Raw genomic sequence first — 26,258 nt, 5'->3', positions numbered from 1 at the left:
TATTTTAAGTACATCATTCATTGTACTTGTTTAATATAAAACAAAATATGTAATTGATTTTGATGTTTTGTTCTTTGTATTTACGTTGAATATTTTATATTTATTTTGTTTCAATTTTGATTACAGATGTCAGGCTGGTACTGGACGTTGTATTGTTGACAAGGCCCATCGTAATCAGTGTCAGGCGTGTCGTCTAAAAAAGTGCCTTCAGATGGGAATGAACAAAGATGGTGAGTAGAATTGATGTTTACATTTTTTTATTTTCAATATTCATCAAAAGACACCCACAATTCTTTAAGGAGAGTTAATGAAGTGTTAACAATTATGATGATGATGATGAAAAGCTGTTGATGATTTCAATGTAAATAAATATAAGTGGAAAGCGTTTATGGAAATAATGCTGTTGGGAATGTGTAGGAAGTTGAGGATGCTACCGTACATGTTGTTGTTGTTTTTAATTGTTTTTGTTGTTACTCACTCATTCACTTATTACCAGGTTAAAGACAACAAGGACACGTGCCTTGTATGGGCATCATTTGAACGGAAAAACAAATTTCTAAATTGTTTCCTTTTGTTTGGTGTTTATAATTATTCATTATTGCGTGTAATATTTGTGGCATAAACCACAGTGATGGCATGGCGGTGGCAGCAGCGACCTTAAAAGACTGAAAGAGCATTCGCTCACCCCTTTACTCTTTTGTTCTTCTATCTGTTTTTTTTATTTAAATATTCATACGCTTTATGCTTCTTTGTACCAGTTTACCTTTCTTTTTTTATTTAGGTTTTTCTATGTGTTTTATGTATTTGGTTGTTTTTTTTTTGTTTGTAAGGAGGACTTGTTATCCTTTTTGGTTTATTTACTGTGTTTATTTTTAAGCATATTGTTTATTCATTTGTAAACTTTTTTTGTTATAAATGTGTACTTACCTTACAAACACAGACACACACACGTTTGCTCTCTTTGAATGAGAGAGGGAGAGGGAGAGGGAGAGAGTGAGAAGTATTATTTATTTTTTTTGAAGTTGCATAAGTTAGCACAGCATGCAAATTATTTAACTAAAGGATAATATCCTTGTCTATTTTTGATGGATCCCTTTTGGTTGAGACATTTATGTTCAATCAACCAGCAAATATGACAAGAGAGGAGAACGTTTGAAATGTATTTGATGGTTGTTTTAGAAACTAAATCACTTGAAACTTTCCCATCAACCCCTGCTAGATGATAATAATAAAAAATATTTATTTAATTTCCACAATAATAAACAGAAATAAATTTAAGTTAAACTTATATAACTTTTTATATTTTTATTCGAATAATTTGTTCATAATTCATTCAAACATTGTTCAATTTATAATAAAAAAATATTCGATCAATAACAAATATAGTTATTGATATAAATTGGTATGAAAAACTGAAATTTCTTAAATCGTTAATAACTTTGTAAATACTGCGATTTTAAGGAAATTAAGCTCAATCTGTGATCACTCATATTTTATACTAAAAACCAATTTTCAATATGAAAAACTCAAATATCTTAAATCGTTAATAACTTTGTAAATACTGTGAATTTAAGGAAAATAAGCGAAATCTGTGATCACTCATTTTTCATACCGAAAATTGACTTTTAATACAAAAGACTCAAATATCTTAAATCGTTAATAACTTTGTAAATACAGCGATTTTAAGGAAAATAAGCGAAATCTGTGATCACACATATTTTATACCAAAAATCGATTTTTAATATGAAAAACTCAAATATATTAAATCGTTAATAACTTTCTAAATACCGCGATTCGTTAATAACTTTGTAAATACTCATATTTGATACCAAAAATCGATTTTTATTGTGAAAAACTCAAATCGTTAATAACTTTGTAAATACAGCGATTTTAAGGAAAATAAGCAAAATCTGTGATCACTCATATTTAATACCAAAAATCAATTTTTATTGTGAAAAACTCAAATATCTTAAATCGTTAATAACTTTGTAAATACCGCGATTTTAAGGAAAATAAGCGAAATCTGTGATCACTCATTTTTCATACCCAAAATCGATTTTTATTGTGAAAAACTCAAATATCTTAAATCGTTAATAACTTTGTAAATACAGCGATTTTAAGGAAAATAAGCGAAATCTGTGATCACTCATATTTGATACCAAAAATCGATTTTTAATACAAAAGACTCAAATATCTTTAATCGTTAATAACTTTGTAAATACCGCGATTCGTTAATAACTTTGTAAATACTCATATTTGATACCAAAAATCGATTTTTAATACAAAAGACTCAAATATCTCTAATCGTTAATAACTTTGTAAATACAGCGATTTTAAGGAAAATAAGCGAAATCTGTGATCACTCATATTTGATACCAAAAATCGATTTTTAATACAAAAAACTCAAATATCTCTAATCGTTAATAACTTTGTAAATACAGCGATTTTAAGGAAAATAAGCGAAATCTGTGATCACTCATTTTTCATACCCAAAATCGATTTTTATTGTGAAAAACTCAAATCGTTAATAACTTTGTAAATACAGCGATTTTAAGGAAAATAAGCGAAATCTGTGATCACTCATATTTGATACCAAAAATCGATTTTTAATACAAAAGACTCAAATATCTTTAATCGTTAATAACTTTGTAAATACAGCAATTTTAAGGAAAATAAGCGAAATCTGTGATCACTCATATTTAAGACCAAAAATCAATTTTTATTGTGAAAAACTCAAATATCTTAAATCGTTAATAACTTTGTAAATACCGCGATTTTAAGTAAAATAAGCGAAATCTGTGATCACTCATATTTCAGACCAAAAATTTAATTTTAATACAAAAGACTCAAATATCGTTAATCGTTAATAATTTTGTAAATACAGCGATTTTAAGGAAAATAAGCGAAATCTGTGAACACTCATTTTTCATACCAAAAATTGATTTTTAATACAAAAGACTCAAATATCTTAAATTGTTAATAACTTTGTAAATACAGCGATTTTAAAGAAAATAAGCGAAATCTGTGATCACTCATATTTGATACCAAAAATTCTAGATTCTTTTCATCTTTTTAATGTCGTCTCTTATAAAGTAACAAATATTTCATATTTTTTCATGGCAACGCTCAATGTTGTTGTTGGCATAAAAATATTGTTTTTGTAATAAAACTTTTAACTTGGTTTTATTGTTCTTGTAGCTGTTTTGAAATTAGCTTTTTTTCTCTGCTGCTTTTGAATCGATTGGACAAAAGCCAAATTTCCTGTTAGATAATTTTCCGTTCACTATATTGTGGTTTTTCCGGTATTGCAGTCAAAGAGCCAACAGGAGCTTCACTATGAATAGGAAAAAAATATATAAAATAAGTCATACAACAACAACTTCTAAAACAACATGAAATATTTGAAGGGGTTATTGGAGTGGTCACTCACTGAACAGTGTAAAATATTACAGTATGGGACAATAATGAACCACTAATTTAGCAACCAAGAAATATTCATAATAAAATAATTAAATGTGTGTTAGCATACAACCTTCAGAGATTGTCACAAGATCTTGATTAAGCGAATAATTCATATTTTGCCTCATCAAAGACTCAAATATCTTTAATCGTTAATAACTTTATAAATACCGAGATTTTAAGGAAAATAAGCGAAATCTGTGATCACTCATTTTTCATACACAAAATCGATTTTTAGTGTGAAAAACTCAAATATCTTAAATCGTTAATAACTTTGTAAATACAGCGATTTTAAGGAAAATAAGCAAAATCTGTGATCACTCATATTTGATACCGAAAATCGATTTTTAATAAAAAAGACTCAAATATCTTAAATCGTTAATAACTTTGTAAATACAGCGATTTTAAGGAAAATAAGCGAAATCTGTGATCACTCATTTTTCATACCTAAAAACGATTTTTATTGTGAAAAACTCAAATATCTTAAATCGTTAATAACTTTTTAAATACAGCGATTTTAAGGAAAATAAGCGAAATCTGTGATCACTCATATTTGATAGCAAAAATAGAATTTTAATACAAAAGACTCAAATATCTTTAATCGTTAATAACTTTGTAAATACAGCGATTTTAAGGAAAATAAGCGTAATCTGTGATCACTCTATTTAATACCAAAAATCAATTTTTATTGTGAAAAACTCAAATATCTTAAATCGTTAAAAACTTTGTAAATACAGCGATTTTAAGGAAAATAAGCGAAATATGTGATCACTCATTTTTCATACCTAAAAACGATTTTTATTGTGAAAAACTCAAATATCTTAAATCGTTAATAACTTTGTAAATACAGCGATTTTAAGGAAAATAAGCGAAATCTGTGATCACTCATATTTGATACCAAAAATGGAATTTTAATACAAAAGACTTAAATATCTTTAATCGTTAATAACTTTGTAAATACATCGATTTTAAGGAAAATAAGCGTAATCTGTGATCACTCATATTTGATACCAAAAATCGGGATTTTTAATACAAAATACTCAAATATCTTAAATCGTTAATAACTTTGTAAATACAGCGATTTTAAGGAAAATAAGCGAAATCTGTGATCACACATATTTGATACCAAAAATAGAATTTTAATACAAAAGACTCAAATATCTTTAATCGTTAATAACTTTGTAAATACAGCGATTTTAAGGAAAATAAGCGAAATCTGTGATCACTCATTTTTCATACCTAAAAACGATTTTTATTGTGAAAAACTCAAATATCTTAAATCGTTAATAACTTTGTAAATACAGCGATTTTAAGGAAAATAAGCGAAATCTGTGATCACTCATATTTGATACCAAAAATGGAATTTTAATACAAAAGACTTAAATATCTTTAATCGTTAATAACTTTGTAAATACATCGATTTTAAGGAAAATAAGCGTAATCTGTGATCACTCATATTTGATACCAAAAATCGGGATTTTTAATACAAAATACTCAAATATCTTAAATCGTTAATAACTTTGTAAATACAGCGATTTTAAGGAAAATAAGCGTAATCTGTGATCACTCATATTTCAGACTAAAAATAGAATTTTAATACAAAAGACTCAAATATCTTTAATCGTTAATAACTTTGTAAATACAGCGATTTTAAGGAAAATAAGCGAAATCTGTGATCACTCATATTTAATACCAAAAATTGACTTTTAATACAAAAGACTCAAATATCTTAAATCGTTAATAACTTTGTAAATACAGCGATTTTAAGGAAAATAAGCGAAATCTGTGAACACTCATATTTAATACCAAAAATCAATTTTTATTGTGAAAAACTCAAATATCTTTAATCGTTAATAACTTTGTAAATACAGCGATTTCAAAGAAAATAAGCGAAATCTGTGATCACTCATATTTAATACCAAAAATTGACTTTTAATACAAAAGACTCAAATATCTTAAATCGTTAATAACTTTGTAAATACAGCGATTTTAAGGAAAATAAGCGAAATCTGTGATCACTCATTTTTCATACCAAAAATCAATTTTTATTGTGAAAAACTCAAATATATTTAATCGTTAATAACTTTGTAAATACAGCGATTTCAAAGAAAATAAGCGAAATCTGTGATCACTCATATTTTATACATTGTTCAGATATCTTTATCATTTGCTTTTCAAATGAGAACGAATGTCGCATTCGCGACAGTGGAAATGCCCATATGTGTGATCCAAATATAATAGAATGAATCTCGATTGAACTTTCCCCATTTTCCTCACCAAATTAAGTGAATTCGATTTAGGTTTACAGAATAGGAAAAAAAGGACAGAAAGGGAAAGCTTTTGAGGTTTGAAAAATCATCTAATTAAGATTTCCAGGTATTAATATTTGACCAAAAATGTGTTATGCATTTTCAATTTCCTAACAGGCCACAAACCACTTCAATTTGCATTGCACACTCTCGTTCACTCACCTCCTCTCAATGCCTCAGTGGGTGTTGTGTGGTTGTTTGTTAGTTTGCTCAGATCTTTAGCGTTGATTACTTCACTGTTTGAGATTGATTACGTGACATGTACGAAATGCCATCAAACTACAAATACAGACATCACATCATCATCAGCATCATCATGGGCATCGACATCATTATCCAAACAACATATTCCTTATGTATGTACCTAGAGAAATACATGTAAATAGGGTGTTAACTAATATACATACAGTCAGTCAGTATGTATGTATCTAGACACACTCATACTCATTCAGCAACATTTAGTAACAGTTATTTCTGTTTCCAATTACAGCCGTGCAAAATGAACGTCAGCCACGTAACACGGCCACTATTAGACCGGAGACACTGCGGGAGATGGAGCATGGGCGAGCTTTACGTGAAGCTGCTGTAGCTGTGGGGGTTTTTGGGTAAGTTCAACTCTGTACAACCTTTCGTCAACTCATCTGCATATTCTCACAAAACAAATAACGTTTAGAACTTCGCATTTTTATTCACACAGACCACCCGTTTTATTGTCACCGCCATGCTATGGACCTGCTTTACTACCGCCGCCATGTAAGTAATTGTATTTTGTTTTAGTGTTTCTTATGCCTTCCCTCCTCCTCCTCTTTCATCTACAGCTTTTTCGCACTATTGTTCTATTCTTCGTCTGTCATGTTTAAATCAATTTTGTCATGTGCTTTTTTTGGTTGTTTTATTTCCTTTTTGTCAAAGAGACACAGAGTTTGTAAGTTATTCCCACACATGTATTAAATAGTTTATGCGAAAGACTGTTAGGATGGATGTGGCTATGCCTTGAGGACAATCTAATTACCACCCATTTTTATTATTATGATGATTTCATTTTGTTGGTTTTAGCACTTTCTGGTTTGCCGACGGGGCGTCTATTACATCATAATCACTTGGCCGCCACTTCAATGCAATTATCGGCGAATATGAACAACAATAACAACAATAGTGCTACATTTCCCATATTCAATAACAATCACATCTACACCACTACCAACAACAACAACCACAACAACAACAACACAACCGCAAAAGATAAACGATACGCTGACTTATCGAGTGGCGGCACCATTTCATCATCATCAAATTCCTCCAGTAGCAATTCAATAGATCCATGTTCGCCACCTCCAGAAAATGGTAAATATTTCCAAAAATTTATAAATAAATAGTAACTTAAAATCACTTTTATACTTTCTCTATTAAAACAAAATAATGGCCAGATCATCTATGTATATCGTAAATCATAGGGATATCTGATTTAAATTGCGAGTTTTTATACCCTACACCGTCCGTCCGATATCCGTCCGTCTGGTTGTCCACGTAAACCTTGTGCGCAGAGTACAGGTCGCAATTTTGAAGATATTTCAATTAATTTTGGTACATATTATTTTTTCTGCCAAAGGACCAATCTTATTGAAACTGGCTGAAATCGGTCCATTATTTCACCTAGCCCCCATACAAATGTACTTCCGAAATTAGACTTTATCGGTCATAAATGTTTAATTTATATATGTATCTCCACGAACTCCGCACCAAATCAGTTTTATATATACAAAATTCATGTCACCAAATTTTGCTACGATCGGTTCATAATTAGTCATAGCTCCCATATAGACCCGCTTCCGAAAATCACTTTAACGAGCATAAATCGCTTAGAAATATTGGTATACACACAAAATTCAACATAGTTAACTTTCATATAGACATAAATCACACGACCCAATTTCATAGCGATCGGTCCATAATTGGTCATAACATCCATATAAGGCCCACTTCCGAAAATCACTCAAAAATATAAATTATTGAAATTTTGAAAGAAAAATATTTTTGCTCTTTTACTTAGTGTAGGGTATTATATGGTCGAGCTTGACTGACCATACTTTCTTACTTGTTTGAATATTTTGATTGTGAATTGTATGCGCAGCAACGATATGTGGTTTAGCAGAGATGATGCGTTCAATACAATTGTACTTTATTGAGTAAAATTCTTACTTCAAAAGTACTCTAATAAGCGATTAAGGACAATGACGGATGGATTTAAAAGTAATATATTATCTATAGAAGAATTACCATAACTTTTAAACCCATTGGAATCCCAATTTTTATTATTCACTCAGTAATTATAATTCAGCTGTCTATTTTGTGTAAACAATTTAAGAAAATATCAAGATATCAAGTTTTTGAGATACCCAAGGATAAAGGACATTTTTCGATTTTCGAGGTCCTTTTGCTAAGAAGATATGTATTATAGATAAAACTGAAATCTTTCAAAAGACACTTCGTTCGATAAAATCGAATAACGATTTCCAAAGTTATTCTATCCTAAACATTGATGATTTTTTACAAATCAAATATGATTTATATGTTATAAAGCGCATTTAAGAATAGAATACATGATTTGAATTTTAACAAAATCAAAAAAGAGACAAATTTAGAACGCAATAATGTTGGGTCATGTTGTGCAATTAGTATAAAAAGTACTTTTTTTATTGAATTTCGTAAAATATAGAAAATTTTCATTTATGTTGTTTGGTACCATGATACAATAATTGTAGAAGGTAGAATCACTAGGGAGAGTTTTCAATATTTAGCCCTATAACGTCAAACTTTGATTTTGATTTTTTTCATATTTGTTCATATTTTCTTTTGTTTGACGTTACAAGAATTGTATAATTGAGAATTTATTTTCTACTGAGTGTACCTTATATTGTTGTGTCATGGTTTGGTACTAAATAATAAGAAAACAAATTTATTGACTTTTTTTCTTACAGCTGCTCCCAAAAATCCTGTTAGTGGCAGTGTCTCGTCAATTAGTTCTGCAAGTCCCATACCCGACAATGATAATGATGGTTAGTATTTATATATTAAACATAATTTGATAATTTCTTATTAATTTCTTTTGAATTTTCCATTTAGATGACTCCATTGATGTCACCAATGAAGACGAAGAACCCTTAAATGGTGAAAAATCGCTAATGCAATTTGATATTGCCCAAATAATGTCACCCAATTTGTATGTCCATCAACATGAGACCGTGTATGAGACCAGCGCCCGACTTTTATTTATGGCCGTGAAATGGGCTAAAAATCTACCCAGTTTTGCCAGTCTCTCATTTAGAGATCAGGTAAACATCAAAATGTTTAGTTTGTAGTGAGTTTACAATTTCTAATGATTTTCTTATGTTTTATTTAGGTTATTCTTTTGGAAGAGTCCTGGTCGGAATTGTTTTTATTAAATGCCATTCAATGGTGCATACCTTTGGATCCCTCAAATTGTCCATTATTTTCCGTGGCCGAACACTGTAATAATTATGAAGCCACCAATAATAATGGCAGTAATTGTATGAGCAAAGAAGAGGTAAGTTTGTTAAACATTAAGTAAATTAAGATTTGAATTATATTCAAGATTTAGCTTAAACATAAATGGTTATAACGAAACTCGAATATATTGTAGTTCAGTGGTCGGCACCAGATGTACACAATATGAATAGGATCGGTACCATTCGTCAAGAACATAAGTGGTGAGAATATATTAGTAAAAAAAACCATGTGATAACTTTTGAGTAGTTTTTTTTACTATCCGCTCTGTATGGTACGAAATTTAAAATAATTTGGATTTAAAGTCGACTTTTCGGCTTTTGTGGTTAGGCTGAAGGATTTTAAAAATTTGTAATCTCAACAATTTTGTTTTTATACAAATCTGAGCAGTTTTCTAAAAGACATTTATAATGAAAATATATAGTTACTGTGTTCTTGTATTGTAATTTAAGGGTCTAATTTTATAAAACGAAACGACAAACGTTAAAATAAAATTCTATGGAAAATATTCAAGTTTTAAACCCTTTCCCAGTAATCTTCATACAAATTGCTTACGCTTCCAAACGTTTCATATTATAAAATGAGGCCCTAAAACTGTCTTGAAAAGTATAAAACACAACTTACATACTTTTTCCTTGTTGCCACAAAATTATTTCATTTGAATTTTATAAATTTCTAAACATATTACGAATGTTTATCAGGAATGTTATTATACATATATTTTTACAACGCCCCAAAATACCGCCATTTTTTTTGTTCGCGCACTGCGCACTGGTTAAATCAAAATAGGTTGAATTAATATTAAAAAGCGAAGGTACATTTGAGTTAAAGTTTTGAGATTGAATGCTACAGAGTCTCCGAAAACTAAGTCATAAGATTCGAAAGTCGAATCCAGTGTTAATCAAATATTCACAGGCAATTAATAACATATTTCTGTAAATTGCACTGTAGACATATGTATTTCTACATCAGCTTCAATGAAAAAAGAATTAGCAATTCATTTCCAACTCATTTGAATTGATTTTGTAAGTAAATCTAGAGTAAACTTCACTGTCGTTTTGTTATTCAACTAATTTTTTATGTAAAAGACAGCAAGAATTACTCTAGTTATTTATATCACCTAGTAAAGTCAATCGAATTTTAAAGATTCTAGCAACTTTGAATCTCAACATAACATTTTTTGGAGTCACTTTTACTAAAATTGAAAAAATTTGTTTACATTTTGTACTGAATATTTTCATTTTGGTAAAAGAAATTTCCATTTCTCATTCCCCTAGATCTGCTCTTGAATTTGATAGATTGCAACTAATTCATTTGAATGAATTCAAAATCAATTCAATTCAAACGAATTGGAAATGAATTGCAAATCCCTTTAACAAATTTATTTGAATTGGAAACAAATTTCAATTCATTTTACAGATTCATTTCAATTGAAAACGAATTGCAACTGTTTATTAGAAAGTCATTTGAATTGGAAATTCATTTCTGCCTAATTCGTTTGAATTGATTCAAATTTCAAACAATTCTATTTTGTTGTGAAAAGAATTAATTCAAAATTTAGCTAATTCGCATACTAAGCGATATGCTTAAGCTAGTACAAAGGTAGCTTAAGCATATCGTTTGTGTTTCAACTAAAAACAACTAATATGTTAAATTACCCTGATTTCATACTGATTTTTTTTTACATTTAACTGAAATCTTAAATAGTGTTGGTGCCTGTTCATTAACTTAGAACTATAACGAATTATTAGAAATTGTTAAAAATTAACCTAATTCAGATACAATCAATAATATTTTAACAATTTTATATGAAAAACCCTCAACAAATATTTAAAAACTTTTTTTAATATAATTTTCGTCTGATTTTTTAAGTTTTTGGACTAAGTAAACGGGTTTTTATTGAAAATATGCAACAATTTAAAAGTTCGTAAATGTTGTTGCTGAATATACATACATATGTATGTTAATAGTGTAAAAGTAGCTTTAGTAAAGACAAATCTACATAATAGTAAATACATCAACCATATTAGTGTAGCAACGCCATACACTAGTTTGTTCAAAACCCAGTTCAATTTATTCGTTAAATTTAGCGAAGTTCTTTACCAATAATTTTGTGTTATATTGTTAAGCCTAGTATAACTGTTAGAAAGCATTTAATTTAAAGAGGCCATATGTAAAAGTTGTAATGTTGCCACTATACTCTTACTGTTATAACTTTTATACAAACATTTAGTCTTGCCATAAACATTTCATATTAATTATTGTTATAATAAATCAAATTAATTTCAGATTGCCTCCGATGTACGAACCTTATATGAAATCTTCTGCAAATACAAGGCTGTTTTGGTAGATCCAGCTGAATTTGCCTGTCTAAAAGCCATTGTACTATTCCGACCCGAGACACGAGGTCTTAAAGATCCCGCACAAATTGAAAATTTACAGGATCAAGCACATGTAAGTGAAACATTTCAATATTTTTTAATGTAATATAATAAAAATGTAAATATTTTCTTTTTAATTTGTAGGTCATGTTAGCTCAACACACTAAGGCCCAGTTTACCGCTCAGGTGGCCCGCTTTGGTCGTTTACTTTTAATGTTGCCCCTGTTGCGTATGATCAATTCACACAAAATCGAACTGGTGTACTTTCAACGCACTATTGGCAATACGCCCATGGAAAAAGTCTTGTGCGACATGTATAAAAACTAGACGAATTTTTATGAATAAATACTTTTAGATGATTAATATGTAAACTAATGATAAGTTTTTAAATTTAACTGTTAATTATTAATGTATTTATTATAACAAAAAAACAAAAACCAAAAAAAAAGACAAAGATGTAAAGAATTAGTAAGATTTATTATTAAAATAAAAAATGTGCTATTTTAAATTGTAAACTTTTTTAGCGCCTATTATTTTTGATTATCCTTTGATTATTGAAGCTCAAATAAGTGGAACTACCGCTAACATTACGTATACTCAAAACACGAAGATTTTTTAATTGAAAAAATAACGATTTTAGGTTGCTGTTCTGGAATATTGTATTTTGTGAAAACAACTATGTAGACGATTTTAGAAATATTTTGTTATAAAATGTTCATAATTATATAAAAAATAAAATCCTGTTAACCAATAGATATATATTTAAATAAATTTTCATGTTATAACAAATTTATTCAATCATTATCTGCCTGTTTCACGATGCACAGCGGTTTAGAAACTTTTTATTTAGGAAATAATTTGGAAGTTCATGAACGATTGGAGATATCTTAATGAAATTTCACATATTCAGGGCTAGGGCGGACCCCATGTTTTCCAAAATTTATAAAAAAAAATTATTGAAAATTCAGTTCTTATCCGAAAGTCAAGAAATTTATAACAAGCAATGATTTAGGTACCCGAACGCGACATTGGAACATGAACAAAATCAAATAAAAAGTTTACCGTTAATCAATAAATATTCCAGAGAAAAAAGAATTTATTTTCAGTTTTGAGTCCAATTTTCACATGATAGCTACTCAGAATATATAAAAATACATTGTTCCGTTCAATATAAAAATTCTCAAAAAATACGTACATTTATTCAACTATTGTACAAATTCATTAAGTATTATAATATTGGTATTAGAGTGTGCAAAAAACCGGCTAATTTAAAAAAGTGTGTTTTTGAAAAAACCGGTTTTGATTTTGTTTTAAAACCCCGTTTAACCGGTTTATATTAAATTTTTATTCAATATGCAAAAGGCCTATTTAGATTTATATTTATTTGTTTACTTGTGGACGCTTATAAAAAATATGTTAGGAATTGTGTAATAAATCGTCGGAAATTTAACATTTTTGATTCTTAAGGCTATATCTGTATGCAATTATTTTATATCTTTTACGAAATATTGTCAAGTGCTACAATTTTCTATAAAATAAAATAATATTTTTAAAAATGGCATCAAAGTTTTTCGAACATTTATTTAAATGAGCTTTAGAAAATATATTTCATTAAAACCGATTTCTCAAAAAAACGAAAAGTTGAAGAAAGCCGAAAACGGTAGAGTTTACAAAGATGAAAAAACCGGTTGACCGGTTTTCGGTTTTGGATATTCAGACATTTTCCGGAAATCCTCCCATTTAAGATTTCATAGTTGCTTCCGTTACCTTTTTGGAAGAGATGGTTCATTTATGCTTAAATACGGACATGTCCTGGGATACCTTTCCTGTGTTCTTTTCGTTACAAGATCCTATTACCTTTCCACAGCCGAAGTTCTGGACAGTGGGTGGATTTGCCATAGTGGAATGATGCCAAATCGGGCCAGAAATATTAAGGCACTCTGTGTTGTTTTAAGAAAGGTAAAAACCATTTTTGTAGACGATCCGTAGTATATATTTCTGTGTTTATCGTGCCTGAAGTCACAAATGAATGGCTTCTTTTGCAACAACTGCAAATGGCTTGCCACAAAAGAAACTTCTTGGGGAATTTTGTTTGTTTTTCTGTCCGGTATTGTTCTTGGGCATTACCTCCTACATCAGCCACATACAAATCTTGAGCCTGAAGTTGTGAAAAGTCTGCCAGTACATAAGTTTCATCATCGGTCACACAACAGGTGTATTTTTTTTTATAAAATTTGACATAAATTCGTTCTTTTACTTCTAAGTTATGTAACGCATTGCGATCAGGAACTATCTGAACTTTATACGGCTTGAATCCAGCATTAGCTTTGGCTTTGCGCATAATAGAATCAGACCCTTTAACTTTACGAGCTGATTTTATGATAGAAGTGTCCGGTGCTCTTCTAAAGAGTTGTTCGACTTCTTTTGCCTTTTTTCTTCCTGATCCTGATTTTATTTCAATGTTAAAGTCTTCCTTATACTGTTTAATGGCTTTTGTAACAGTGTGACGATGAACCTTCAGATCTTTTGCCATTTCTTGGAAAGTTCATATCGGATTTTTTGAAAAGTTTTAATTATTTAATTTTAATTTTACGTACTTTTCTTCCGTTGGGAAAAATATAGTTTATTTTTTGTACTTTTTCGTCTTTTTAGTTGATTTGCACAATTTCAACTCAAAACAAACATGAATGAAAGCAAGAAAAAACAAATTGAACAAAAAGACTGTTATCCGATAAAAAACAAAAATTCGCTCATCTTTTTATACAGTACACACAAATTATACGCTGTGTAAATCGGAGTATTCATAATAACGGTTTTTATCTGTATTGGCATTTATGTCCTTGGTATTAATTAACTGTATAACATTATAAATTCCGTTATTTTTATAACAGTTTCAAATTTAGAGTTGTATTTCTGTCAGCACAAATAAGTTAGGCGTTGCCACTCCATTTACTGCATTAATGTTTATTTTTCGTATTCCTTTTTCACAACTTTACTAAGCAAAAAAGGGACCACAGGCTTAAAAAAGTATTACTCTAGACGTCAACGAAAATGGTTTGTTTTTGTATCATTTTAGTATACTCTCGGGATAACTTTACATGGAAAAAGATTGTGTGTGCAAAAAATCAAATCATTTAAACATAAAAAGAAAATCGCAAATAAATGTTAAATATATGAGAAAATGCATATTTAAGAATCTGGAAAATATTAAAAGAAATGATAAAGTTTAATCTATACAACTTTAATTAAATGAAAACGGCAAATAAAATGTGAAAAATGTAAAAGAGAAAAAAATCGAGTTTCAGTGTGTTAAAAATACATACACCGGAATGCACATAATTGATGGCCAAAGTAGTCAGTCAGTCACAAGATACTTATTTCATTTGTATCTTGTTCTTCTTAAAATTTTCATCTGATGTAGAAAATGTAAAAACACATACATACATACTTAGATATAGCCTCACTCACAGCCAGCAGAAAGCTTTTAAGCAAATATTAAAAGAAAAACCGTAATAATAATCAAAAAGAACTCCTTTTGAATACAATCATACATCCATAGATAGATAGATATGTATCTATGCATGAATGTGAATCTGAAGAATACGATTGAATGGTATTTGCTGCTGGTGCATCTTTTATTTTTATGAAACAAAAAAAAAAAAAAAAAACTACAAAAATGTTTGCGTTTTTTGTTTGTTTTTAAGACTACCGACCTTTTGATTCCGTTTCTTTAGCTGGTTTGTTGTTGGAATATGAACTGATTTTTTTTTATTACAAAATCTATTCAAAATATTTGTTTTATGACTTTTCCCATAAATTAAATTTATTGTTGTTACTGTGTCTGTCCGTCTCTCGGTCTAAGAGTCCCGTCGGTCGGTTTGTCGCTGTGTCTGCCTGTCTTAATGTAGTCAAATATTTAATATGTAGTAATAGATATTACTAGAAATGTGTGTAAATTGTGTAATATTAATGATATTTATAAAACAACACCACGAAACAAAAGTGTAAAAAACCAACAACAAATATTCGGGAAATTCACAAAAACAAAAATATACAAAACATTTCGGGAAAAGTTTATCTGCAACAAAAACACCAACAACAACAACAATAATATTTAAAAATTATTATTTATGTCTGTATGAATGTTTTTATTTTTGCTTCCACAATTGTCATACAGATGAATGTGTTGTTGTTTGTGTATTTATTGTTTTTGTTGTTGTATCTGTATCTGCTGTAATAATCTGTAGTGGCGCGCTTCAATATATTTAAACATCTGAGTGGCTGTGGTAAAATTTAAATTATAACAAAATATATATAAAAACAACAACAAAATAATATAAAGAATCATCATAATAATAAAAAAAACATACTACATACATGCACATGTAGATATAAAATGATAAAGAGAGTCAGTCAGTCACATACCAAGAGAGTCAACAACAAAAACCACAACAGCATCAAGAACAAGAATCATAAGAGGCTGCAGCAGCAGCAGGCAGCAGTAGTTGGGGAGAAATAACTGTAACAAGGTGGTAACATATGGTGAGAGAGTAATATTTACAGTTATTATTATAATAATGATAATAATTATTAATTGATAATCCAAAGGATGTGAAATGTTTCTATATTCTGGCATCATGAGTTGGCAACAGAGTTGGAAAATTTAGAGCTTTAATTTGATGAATTTAAATTTAATTTAAGGAAATTCAGTTCGCTAATATAGTTTTAATTATGTTTTCTTTTTGTATATTGGAAGGAAACTAAATACTTCCGCAAGTCATCCGAACTTACCCATTCGAAATTTATTAAATCTTGGTTCATTTAAAATTGTTCAAACATTTTAAATTCGTTTTGTTTTGTCTGCTATCAAGGCTCAAAGTTCAAATATTACTATATAATATTAATGCGAAATCGCTCAATTACAATTGTATATAACTTTTTTAACTGCTTATCCAATTTTTACAATATTGTAATGCTTATGTACCTTAGTTTCAATGTGTTTTCCTAAAAATCCTTTCATTTGAACTGTGGATATCGAACCAAAAAATTGTTCTTGAATAATGGATATCTAAAAAAAGGTATCTTCCATTTTCTAAACATTTTCCTCAATTATAAGCCATTGTATGGTTCAGAGTGGGACTATGAGGTGTTCTCGAGATATTAGACTAGATAGATATTTGATTTTTTTATTCGAAAATGTTGTTGGAATTTTGTGCCAACAAAACGTCATATGCGGGAAGTTTTGCTTTACTTCTTTAATTTGAAAACAAAGTGTCACTGATGCACACCGATTGCTCACCAAAACTTATGTGTTCTATCGGTTTGTGCAGTTCAGAAGTTGAGATTTTGAAACGGAAGACAAAGATCGCCCATGCCAGAAGAAAAAGTTTGAAGACCAAGAATTTGATTGGATGAAGATTGTTGTAAAACTCAAACAGTGCTTGCAAAGTCATTGGTAGCAGCAGGATTCATCCAAAAGCAGGCGAATTGGCTACCATACGAATTGAAGCCGAGAGACCTTGAAAGACGATTTTGCATGTCCGAAATGAATAATTACTTGCTATGAAAATGGATCCATTACGATAACCCGAAGCGTAAGAGATCGTATGTGAAGTCCGAACCAGCCGAATCGACACCAAAGCCAAATAATCATTGCGCTAAAGTAATTCTCTGTATTTGGTGGGAACAACGGGCTGCTGAAATCTGACCAGCCCAACACAGGGAACCTTTACTGAACGTATCAAAAAAATTCTAAACTAATAAGACTATTTGAACTATTGTTTTGTCATAAAACAATACTTTTTTTTGTTTAAAACACAACAACAACTATTATAATATATTAGGACATTATGACAATATGACTAATAGCAGACCGTGTGAATACCCCAATTGTATTTTCATCATTTACATTTCTCTCTCCTTTCGTTCTGTTTTTATTCTACGCCTTAAAATGTTCTTTAAAAATATCGAATTGTTTTTGAATGTCTATATAAATCTCGAATAGATACATGAGCGACTTCTGACACTGGGAGTTTGTCCAAGAACACCTCATGAATAATCTAGAAAATTTCACCAAAACGAACAAGAATCTCGAAATGTTAAACGAGCTCAGATTCCTTCCAAAAACACTACCAAAAGACTAATGTACATCAAATTGAACAACTTCCAGGACTTTCTTCACTATTAACCATGAAGTCAATGACAACTCCCGACCTTACATTATTTGAAAACAAGGGCGAAGCCTTAATAACCGACATCACATTAATTAACTTCTCCTCTAATTTTGGAAGTTTTTCCATGGTAATGGTCCTTTTGATATTTGGTTCAGAAATTCCCGCATAAAATTCTTCATATCCTGTTTGGATCCGCCCGTCAACAATATTTGATCAGCCAAGTCCGTGTAAGGTATAAGTATGTCAAAGATGCTGTCTATATTTTGATACACTGATATATGGTGGGTCATTCTCAAATATTTTCATTATACGTATGAGCCCCCAAAGTCAATGGAATTTATGCCTGCTTTCTCTGGTAAGCGAATTTGCGGATTTGCATTCGAAGATCCTGCCGTTCAAGTTCAGCTTAGTAAGCCTCACAGGTCTCAGTCTTGCAAATATAGATTGATTCCTATGGTTCCAAGGTGGAACAAAGGGTCACAACAAAGTTTTTCCATTGTGATCTATCCCGTGCTCTCAGCTTCACTTCGGCCCAGGAATTTCCAGTTGAGTTTGTTTCAGTCTCGATTTGTTTCCTCCAGGTGTTAGCGGGTCTGCAGCTTGTAAATGAAACATGGATATCATTGGTCACTTTCCTCGCTCCATTTGAAGATTAGATCAAGACCTGTTGCAGTGTTTTGATTATTTTAAAAACTTAATATGCTTTATATTCGAAACCACAAACATTTTATACAAGTCTTTAGTATTGAGAAAGTACTATTTAAACTCACATAATTTTTTTATTTTTGACGATTTTTAACTTACCGAGACTTTATTATCTACAGCTTTCTGAAAATGTTTGTTCTCTATATTTGTTAAACTTAAGTTTTTAATGTTTTTAAATTTAAGAAAATTTCTTGATTTAGAAACTTAACGAAGTTCATTTTCGCAATCAAAAACATTTTACTGAAGTATTTTTGACTATGTATAGAATTTACTGAAAATGTGCAATAGTACTGAATTAACCATCTTTGGTTGGTATACTGTTTTGTGCGAGTATGTTGTATCTGTCTATCTTTCTCTTCGAATATTTGTAAATGTGTACACGCGGTTAGTCAGGAAAGTGCTTTCCAAGCTCTTTTTTTTCCAAATATTTGTATGACTTCATAATATGATTTCTCATATCGTTTTATAGACTTTATTCATTTGTTTAGACAGGCTGAAATTAGGGTATATCCTCTTATGAGATAAGGTCGGGGGTAATTTGATGAGATTTGGCCAGGAGATCCCGAGATCCCTTCATAGAATCGAAATCGTTCATTGGTACCGCGTACATGGTAGGGTTTGCTAAAGGAATAAATATTTCTTGGGTTGAATCTGAATTCGCTAGCATATGTGGTGATTTATCGGGACTCACGCTGACAAAATTATTTATAATTCTATCTAAGGGTAAATTTCAGAAGGTGCTATCGCTCAATACAAGCGATCTTAGAGTACTAACGGGACTATTTACTTTACATTATAGTCTTAGATACCGTGAATTTTCTTTGGGTAATGCTGAGTTGAAAGAATGCTGTGGATTAAGATGTTTTTATGATCTCTATGACAGGATTCATTAGAAGCCTGGAACTATTGAGTTTAAGTTAAAGACTGCCCGAAAGATCTCATGAGTAGTGGTACATGGATCCTCTCTAATAACAATACATAAACCATCTGTTACATTTTTCAAAAGTCTTTCCAAACTTCCATCGTATGTGTACATCTGTATCTATGTATGTGACTGGTATGTTTGCTTATCTATGTAGGAATATGTAATTAGTTTTTGTTTGATTATTGATTAAAATTTAAGGACATTTGGGAAAAATCACATGTCAAAGATAATAAATGAACGGCATAAAGAAAGAGTAAAGTTAAGAACTCAAAGTAAATCTTCAAAAAAGGCAACACATTTCATAATTGAATATGAAGTGATTTCAGTTCTTTTTGTTAAAGATGTAACATCTAAGTACATACATGCAAACATACAAATATTTGAAAGTTCCAGTAAGATTGAGAAAATATTTATTTGTTTATACCACAACATGCCACTTGAGATTTATCGCTATGAAAATTAAAGTAGCTAAAGTATTTTGTAGAGTACAAGTAAGTACTTACATAGATACTTCTTTCAAATATGTGTAATTAAGAAAGTAGCTTGCCTACCACTTGAAACTATTAATTATCTGATAAACAATTTGTCCTTTCAGTAGATTTTTGCTGAGCAGTTGTTTACAGTTTGTAAACATATTTGAAAATTTATCTGATTGCATTTTAAATTTAACTTAATAACAAACTTAGTCACATTTTTAAGGAGTTTGACAAGAAAATCTCTTTTTTTTATAAAAAAAGGGAAGTAAGAAATTGCATTAATTGTTTCCCCAATTTGTTTAAAAAGACCTACAAACTTAAACAGACAAAATTAACAGCTATAGCAAAATGGTTACTTTGTAGCCAACAACTAGGTATGACTCAATTCTACTCAAGGCACATTTAAAATACGTTTTTAAATCAAATCCTTACCTTTTAGCCAACGCTTAACACATAAATATTGTGCAGATTTGTTGTTGCATGTTATTTATTTACTTGTTGCCACATCGTGTTAAAACAAATGTACGTTAATGGGTAAGACGTTGGTTGTTAAGTGCCAACCTTGTTCGTGTACAAACAACTGATTGTTAAAATCAAAGTATCGCTCGCACACTCACCTCCTTACAAGCTTTACAGAGACAACAACAGACGTTATGTACTATGTATGGACCTCATACTAGAATCTGTTTGAAATAAATGTCCTTTAAATCTGACAAAACAAGAGCTGACATATTTGTCAAATTTCAGTTTTTTTAATAAATTAATTTTTCTTTAAGACACAAACGAATGAATATACTTGTGTATATTGTACAAAGTTTCCATGATACATGTACTCTTATCGTACTTGTTGTTGTTGTTTTTGTAGTACATTTTAACATTTGTACTCCTCCAGAATGCTGATGATGATGGCTGGAGAAAGAGAGTGTGTACAAGGAGAGCAAGTACACAGCTGACATAACCTTCCAACTTCAGTAAATGAAAACAAAAAGGAAAATATAAAATAATAATAATAAATATAAAAAAACAACGCAAAACAGCAAAAAGAAATACACAACCTACAACAACACGAGTAGCAACAACATGAACTATTCAAAACCCAGCAGTTTTAGAAATATGTAGTCAATGTATCCTTTATGGACAGTATGAATCCAATTTATATATTTTGAGTCATTTGACCAGTATGTGCTCTTTGTAGCGGAGAGATAAGTCAATTGGTTACTATATACATCCCAGGTAATCTAAAGTGAAGTCAATTGTCACATAAGTGTCTCTAAGTAATCTAGAGTGTAGTAACTTTAAACGTTTATTTTGTAATGTACTTTAGGAAGTAGTTATTTAACCCGGCAGAAGTAATCTGTTGTGCTCTATAGAGTGTCGAAATATATCAGTTGGTTACTTTATATATCCCAGGTAATATACTGCGAAGTCAATTGTCACTCAAGTGTATCTAAGTAATCTAGTTACAAATGTTTAATTTGTAATGCACTTTTGAAAGTAATCTGTTGGAGAGTAGTCGGAGGAAGGCTTGGACTCGTTTGGACTTTCTAGTATATGTCTTTTTAACTGGCTATTTGAGGTCAATTGCTTCCGCTTAGAACCCTTACATGTTAAAATAACTAGTAATATATCTGCTCAAATAACCAGTTCGGTAGCTGATAAGGTAACAAAGTCTATGTAACCGGTATGTGAATCCAATGCTTTAACTGCTTTGGACCAGCTATCTGCTTGGAACAGTCACATGTTAAAATACCAGGTCACGCAGCTATTTATGTAACTAGTGGTCACCCTAAATGATAACTAAAATCACTAATTCGGGACTGTCTCCCAGAACGTCTGGGAACATACTCGTACACACTCACACAGAATGTAACACTAAACGAACGAACACAATAACAATAATATAAAGAGGCGCCAGGAGAGTCATTGCCATACACAAGTACTCGTTGGTCTTACAAACAAAAAAATAGAAAGAAAAAAAACACAGAGTGGTATAGAAGTGGTTTGTACTTCTTGAACTACTCCGCACACAGTAAAGCAAAGCACTGCACACAATCCAGCACCGCACGGCGCACACAGAAAGAACATAAACATCACTGCCATAGTGAACGAAAAAACAAAAAGTGTGGCATCTACTTATAAGATACAAAAAACGCTAAGTTCAATAAATAATAGATTTTGCAATATTCGCAGGTTTCTTATAGATAGTAACAGAATGGAGAAATTTCAGATTTTCTTAAATTATACTCTTACTAATTAGTTTAGTGGTGGCATTAATGATTTCGTTTTTCAAAGTCCTAATTTCCCCTAATTCTGCTCATCAGTCATTCTTCAATTTGCAGCAGAAATTTATATCGAAAAATATTGAGGTTTTTACCGAATAAAACAGGTGATATCTTTCAGGAGAGTTGAAAATAATGCCTTTCATCAACTAACAGAAGTACAAATTATTTTCCAGAACATCGTTTTCTCGACAATTGTATCTTCGCTCCGGAACGATCCAAATCTCACTCGACCAAAATAATCAAGTTCTTTCAAACTAATTCCTTTCATTCACTAAAAGACATACAGATTCTTAGATTAATGAAATTTATCTTCAGAATATCGTTTCCACGACAATTGGACCATCGATTCAGAACGACCAAAGTCTCACTCAGCCAAAGATTGTCAATTTGCGACATCTTTGTCAATCGGAAGGTTTTCGCGGAGAAGAAATTTCTACGACATGTAGAGTAAAGGTGAATTTGACAATTTTTGAATATTGAGTCGACTTTAGAAATATGTTTTAAGATTTACCTCAGATGTAAACAAAGAGAGAATAAAGATAGCAACAACAAAACTTACAACTGAATTCTCGTCTAAGGTGAAAGTTAAAAAGTCAGTTAAATGACATCTGAGTGTCTAAACAACTACTTAAATTTTCAGATTCACCTACACTCTACAGCTGGTAGATTTTGATTATGTTTTCCAGTAAATCCCTATTTTTCGCAGTGGATCTATGTTGTTAACCATTTAGATTCCGCATTGGATTAAATTTGAATTCCAACGATCTTGTTGGAGAAAAGAGCAGTGAAACATAACATTATGCATTTCATTGAGATCATCATGCAATCTCTGAATATTGTCTTGTGAATAGGATAGATTCAATGATTTAATCTCCTTAATGTTTACGTAATATTCATGGATCCTACAGCATATTATAGAGAAAACTATTCGGTGTACTATCCTCTATAATGTCATCCACAATTTAATATGTGATTGTTTGTATAATGCAACTTTATTACTTACTTTCAAGATTGACACCATTTTGCAAGGCTTTAATAGCTCTAATGAATTCGTAAGTTCTTTTGTAGGCCAAAAAAACTTAATTTGACAGAATTTAGTCTCGTCGATTTGTGGAAATGACTAGAATACTTTGTTGTTCAAAAAGATCTGCTGTTGTTAAGCTCATAACATTGTGATGGTTGAGATTCGGGACGTTCCGGAACGAATGTCCAATTGGAAAGACCCGAAGACGTCGAACAATGTATTTGTAATTATAAAAGTGGAATGAATATTGGAAAACGTTGGCAATGAGAAGTAGAATTGAAAGTATCAAACCCGATGTTATGACATGTCAGTCCAAATTTTCAGACAGAGAAAATTATTTCATTCTTCTCACATCTCATCCACAACCTAAGTTATAATTGGATAAGGAAATTGTGTTAGTTAAAATCAACTAATTTTTTATATTTCATATGACTTGATATTATAACTCCATGATTGACACCATTCTGCAAGGAAATATGTATGCTTGTCGTAGGTCTGACGAATTGACAATATTTGGCAGAGAGGGACTAGGTCGATTTGAAAATCAATTGTCATAGGAATGAGGAAAATACTGTTCCGGAAGAATGAAGATTGGATAATGTTGGCTTACGAAATGTAGTCAATGAGAAGTAGAATTGAAACTTCTGAAGCCTGTGGTATGACATGTCAGACGAAATGTTCAGACAGAGAAAATTATTCAGAGACTAGGTCGATTTGAAAATCAATTGTCGTGGGGATGAGGAGAATACTTTGTAGTTCAAACGGATCTTCCTTGCTTTTTATTGTTTTGTTGTTAAGTTCATAATATTTGGATAGTTGTGATTCTGGCTGTTCTGGAAGAATGAAGATTACGAAATGTAGTCAATGAGAAGTAGAATTTTAAACTCCCATGGCAATCGATATTTTCAGACAGAGAAAATTATTCAGTTCTAATATCCTCCCATCCATAGCCTAAGTTAGGATTGGATAAGGAAATTGTGTTATTTAACTTGACATTGTAATTTCATGATTGCCACTAATCTGCAAGGAAATATGCTTGTCATAGTAGCTGTGATGTTTTCGAAAGTGCTATACTAGATGAAAAAAACAGAGCCAGAGAGAGACTAGGCCGTTTTGAAAACCAATTGTGGTAGGAATGACGAGAAGACTTTGTATTTCAATTAGATCTGCTGTTGTTAAAACTCCCTTGCTGGAGTTGTTAAGTTCATAACATTTGGATGGTTGAGATTCGTGCTGTTCCGGAAGCATGAAGATTGGAAAATGTTGGCTTACGAAATGTAGTCAACGAGAAGTAGAATTTAAACTCCCAAAGACAATGATATGACATGCTAGTCGAAATTAAGTTTTCTAATCAATAAGTTCGATAAGAATCCTAATAATTATAATATTAAACAAAAACGCAAAAACTCTCTGGTTAAAGCACTAAATAGTCAATACTAACTATAAAGTACATTTTGGTGGTAACATTAAATAAAATCCAACAACGACGACAAGAAAAAAGAGATGATGATGACGATGATATGCGAGAGAGAGAGCGAGATTCGAGTATAAGTATTTATAATACTTTGTACTCATTTATAAAATTGATTCCCTTATTGAAGTTTTTGACATTGTCAGTCGGTCGTCTATCACCGTGAGTATGTGAATACTCACATTTAGTTTGTTTAGATATGTCAGCGTGTTTGGACGTGCGTAAAAAATCTTAAACGTTTCATTATTGTTTATTTATGTTTTTTTCCAACCAAAAAGAGAAAAACGATACATAAAAAAAATTCTTAAAGAAAAATACTTAAATTTCGGTTCAATACTACACGATTCGGTTCGATTTGTTTTGGTTTTGTGTTTATGTTTTTCATTTCTTTTTGTTTTTTACGGTAAATTGACAAATAAGTGTGTTACATTGGAAATTTGATATGAATTTAATAAAGTGAAATATAAAAATAAATTGAATCCTTGTTACACAAGAGCGTACGGTGTACGTGTTGTTGTGCAAGCAATGAAATTCTGAACCAGAGCAACAAAAATCATAAAAGTAATAAGAAAAGAATATCTTAAAAAAAGTAAAGAAATATTAAATATATACACAATAAATAAATAAATACAATAGGATATGATATGATACAGTAGCCAGTAAAAATAACGTATGTGTACATGTTTAGTTATGTTTTAAAAAAAAGAAATCTCAACCATAGTCAACAGGATAACAACGATTAACTTGATTTTGTGCATGAGTATGTGTTTTTGAATGTGTGTGTGTTTGTGTGAGAATCACAAATACACACGGCACGAATACAAAAAAAATTATAAAATCGAAAAAAGCGGAAAATTGAATTTTTCTTTTAGTTTTTTTTGTTATTTTATTTATTTTTATTGTTTTGTTTTTTTTGTGCTGTTGCAAATATGAACCCCTAAATTGTTGCCTTCTTTGAAATTTTTTTATTTTCGTTTCCCTGCAAAATAGTCGGTGAATAATAAGAAATGTATGCGAATGAAGAATGAAACTCAGCAAGGAGCAGCCAAGAAAACACAAACACACACTCTTCTTTACGTTACAATAAATGTTTAATATGAAATGTATTGTTAACGTATTGTTGGAATCAAACAAAAAATAAAAAAAAAGAAACAAACTCCTTCCTTGTACTTAAAATCAGACAGACACACACATATCCAGCCCTACGTTTGAGTATAAATGTGTTGCAGATGTTTCGTTACTCCTTAAAGATACAAACATTTTGAAAAAATGCGATAGCAGTTTGAAAAGCCTTTTTCATATACTTAAAAGGAAAAAGACTTCAGTTAGCATGCTTTTATTTTGCTTAAGAGACCACGTTTAATTTTCAACGAGTTTAATAAGTTGCTTAAATTTTGGCTTTTCCTCATGAAAATCCATAGGATTAAAACTCGATTGCATTGTAGTTTAGCATGGACAACAATTTCTTAAAACATTACACATAATTGTGATCAATACTTCACCATTCAACTTATTTAGAAGAAAGTCA

General features: G+C 30.5%; 2 protein-coding genes across 2 annotated transcripts in view; both read left to right on the top strand.

The window, feature by feature from the left end:
• Hr51 (Hormone receptor 51) overlaps positions 1 to 12,001 on the top strand; it is a 31,645-nt gene extending 19,644 nt beyond the window's left edge. Inside the window, exons 3-11 of the mRNA XM_065513807.1 lie at positions 127 to 230; positions 6,259 to 6,373; positions 6,466 to 6,521; positions 6,825 to 7,112; positions 8,747 to 8,824; positions 8,892 to 9,100; positions 9,169 to 9,333; positions 11,583 to 11,747; positions 11,819 to 12,001. Coding sequence (XP_065369879.1) covers positions 127 to 230; positions 6,259 to 6,373; positions 6,466 to 6,521; positions 6,825 to 7,112; positions 8,747 to 8,824; positions 8,892 to 9,100; positions 9,169 to 9,333; positions 11,583 to 11,747; positions 11,819 to 12,001 — 1,363 coding nt within the window. The remainder of the gene's footprint in view (positions 1 to 126; positions 231 to 6,258; positions 6,374 to 6,465; positions 6,522 to 6,824; positions 7,113 to 8,746; positions 8,825 to 8,891; positions 9,101 to 9,168; positions 9,334 to 11,582; positions 11,748 to 11,818) is intronic.
• A 4,088-nt stretch (positions 12,002 to 16,089) lies between these two features.
• unc-5 overlaps positions 16,090 to 26,258 on the top strand; it is a 65,427-nt gene continuing 55,258 nt past the window's right edge. The window contains exon 1 of the mRNA XM_065511914.1: positions 16,090 to 16,216. The gene's annotated coding sequence lies outside the window, so the exon portion shown is untranslated. The remainder of the gene's footprint in view (positions 16,217 to 26,258) is intronic.

The sequence above is a fragment of the Calliphora vicina genome, chromosome 5, assembly GCF_958450345.1.
Source record: "Calliphora vicina chromosome 5, idCalVici1.1, whole genome shotgun sequence".
Classification (NCBI taxonomy): domain Eukaryota; kingdom Metazoa; phylum Arthropoda; class Insecta; order Diptera; family Calliphoridae; genus Calliphora; species Calliphora vicina.
This window is presented reverse-complemented; position numbering and strand designations above follow the sequence as displayed.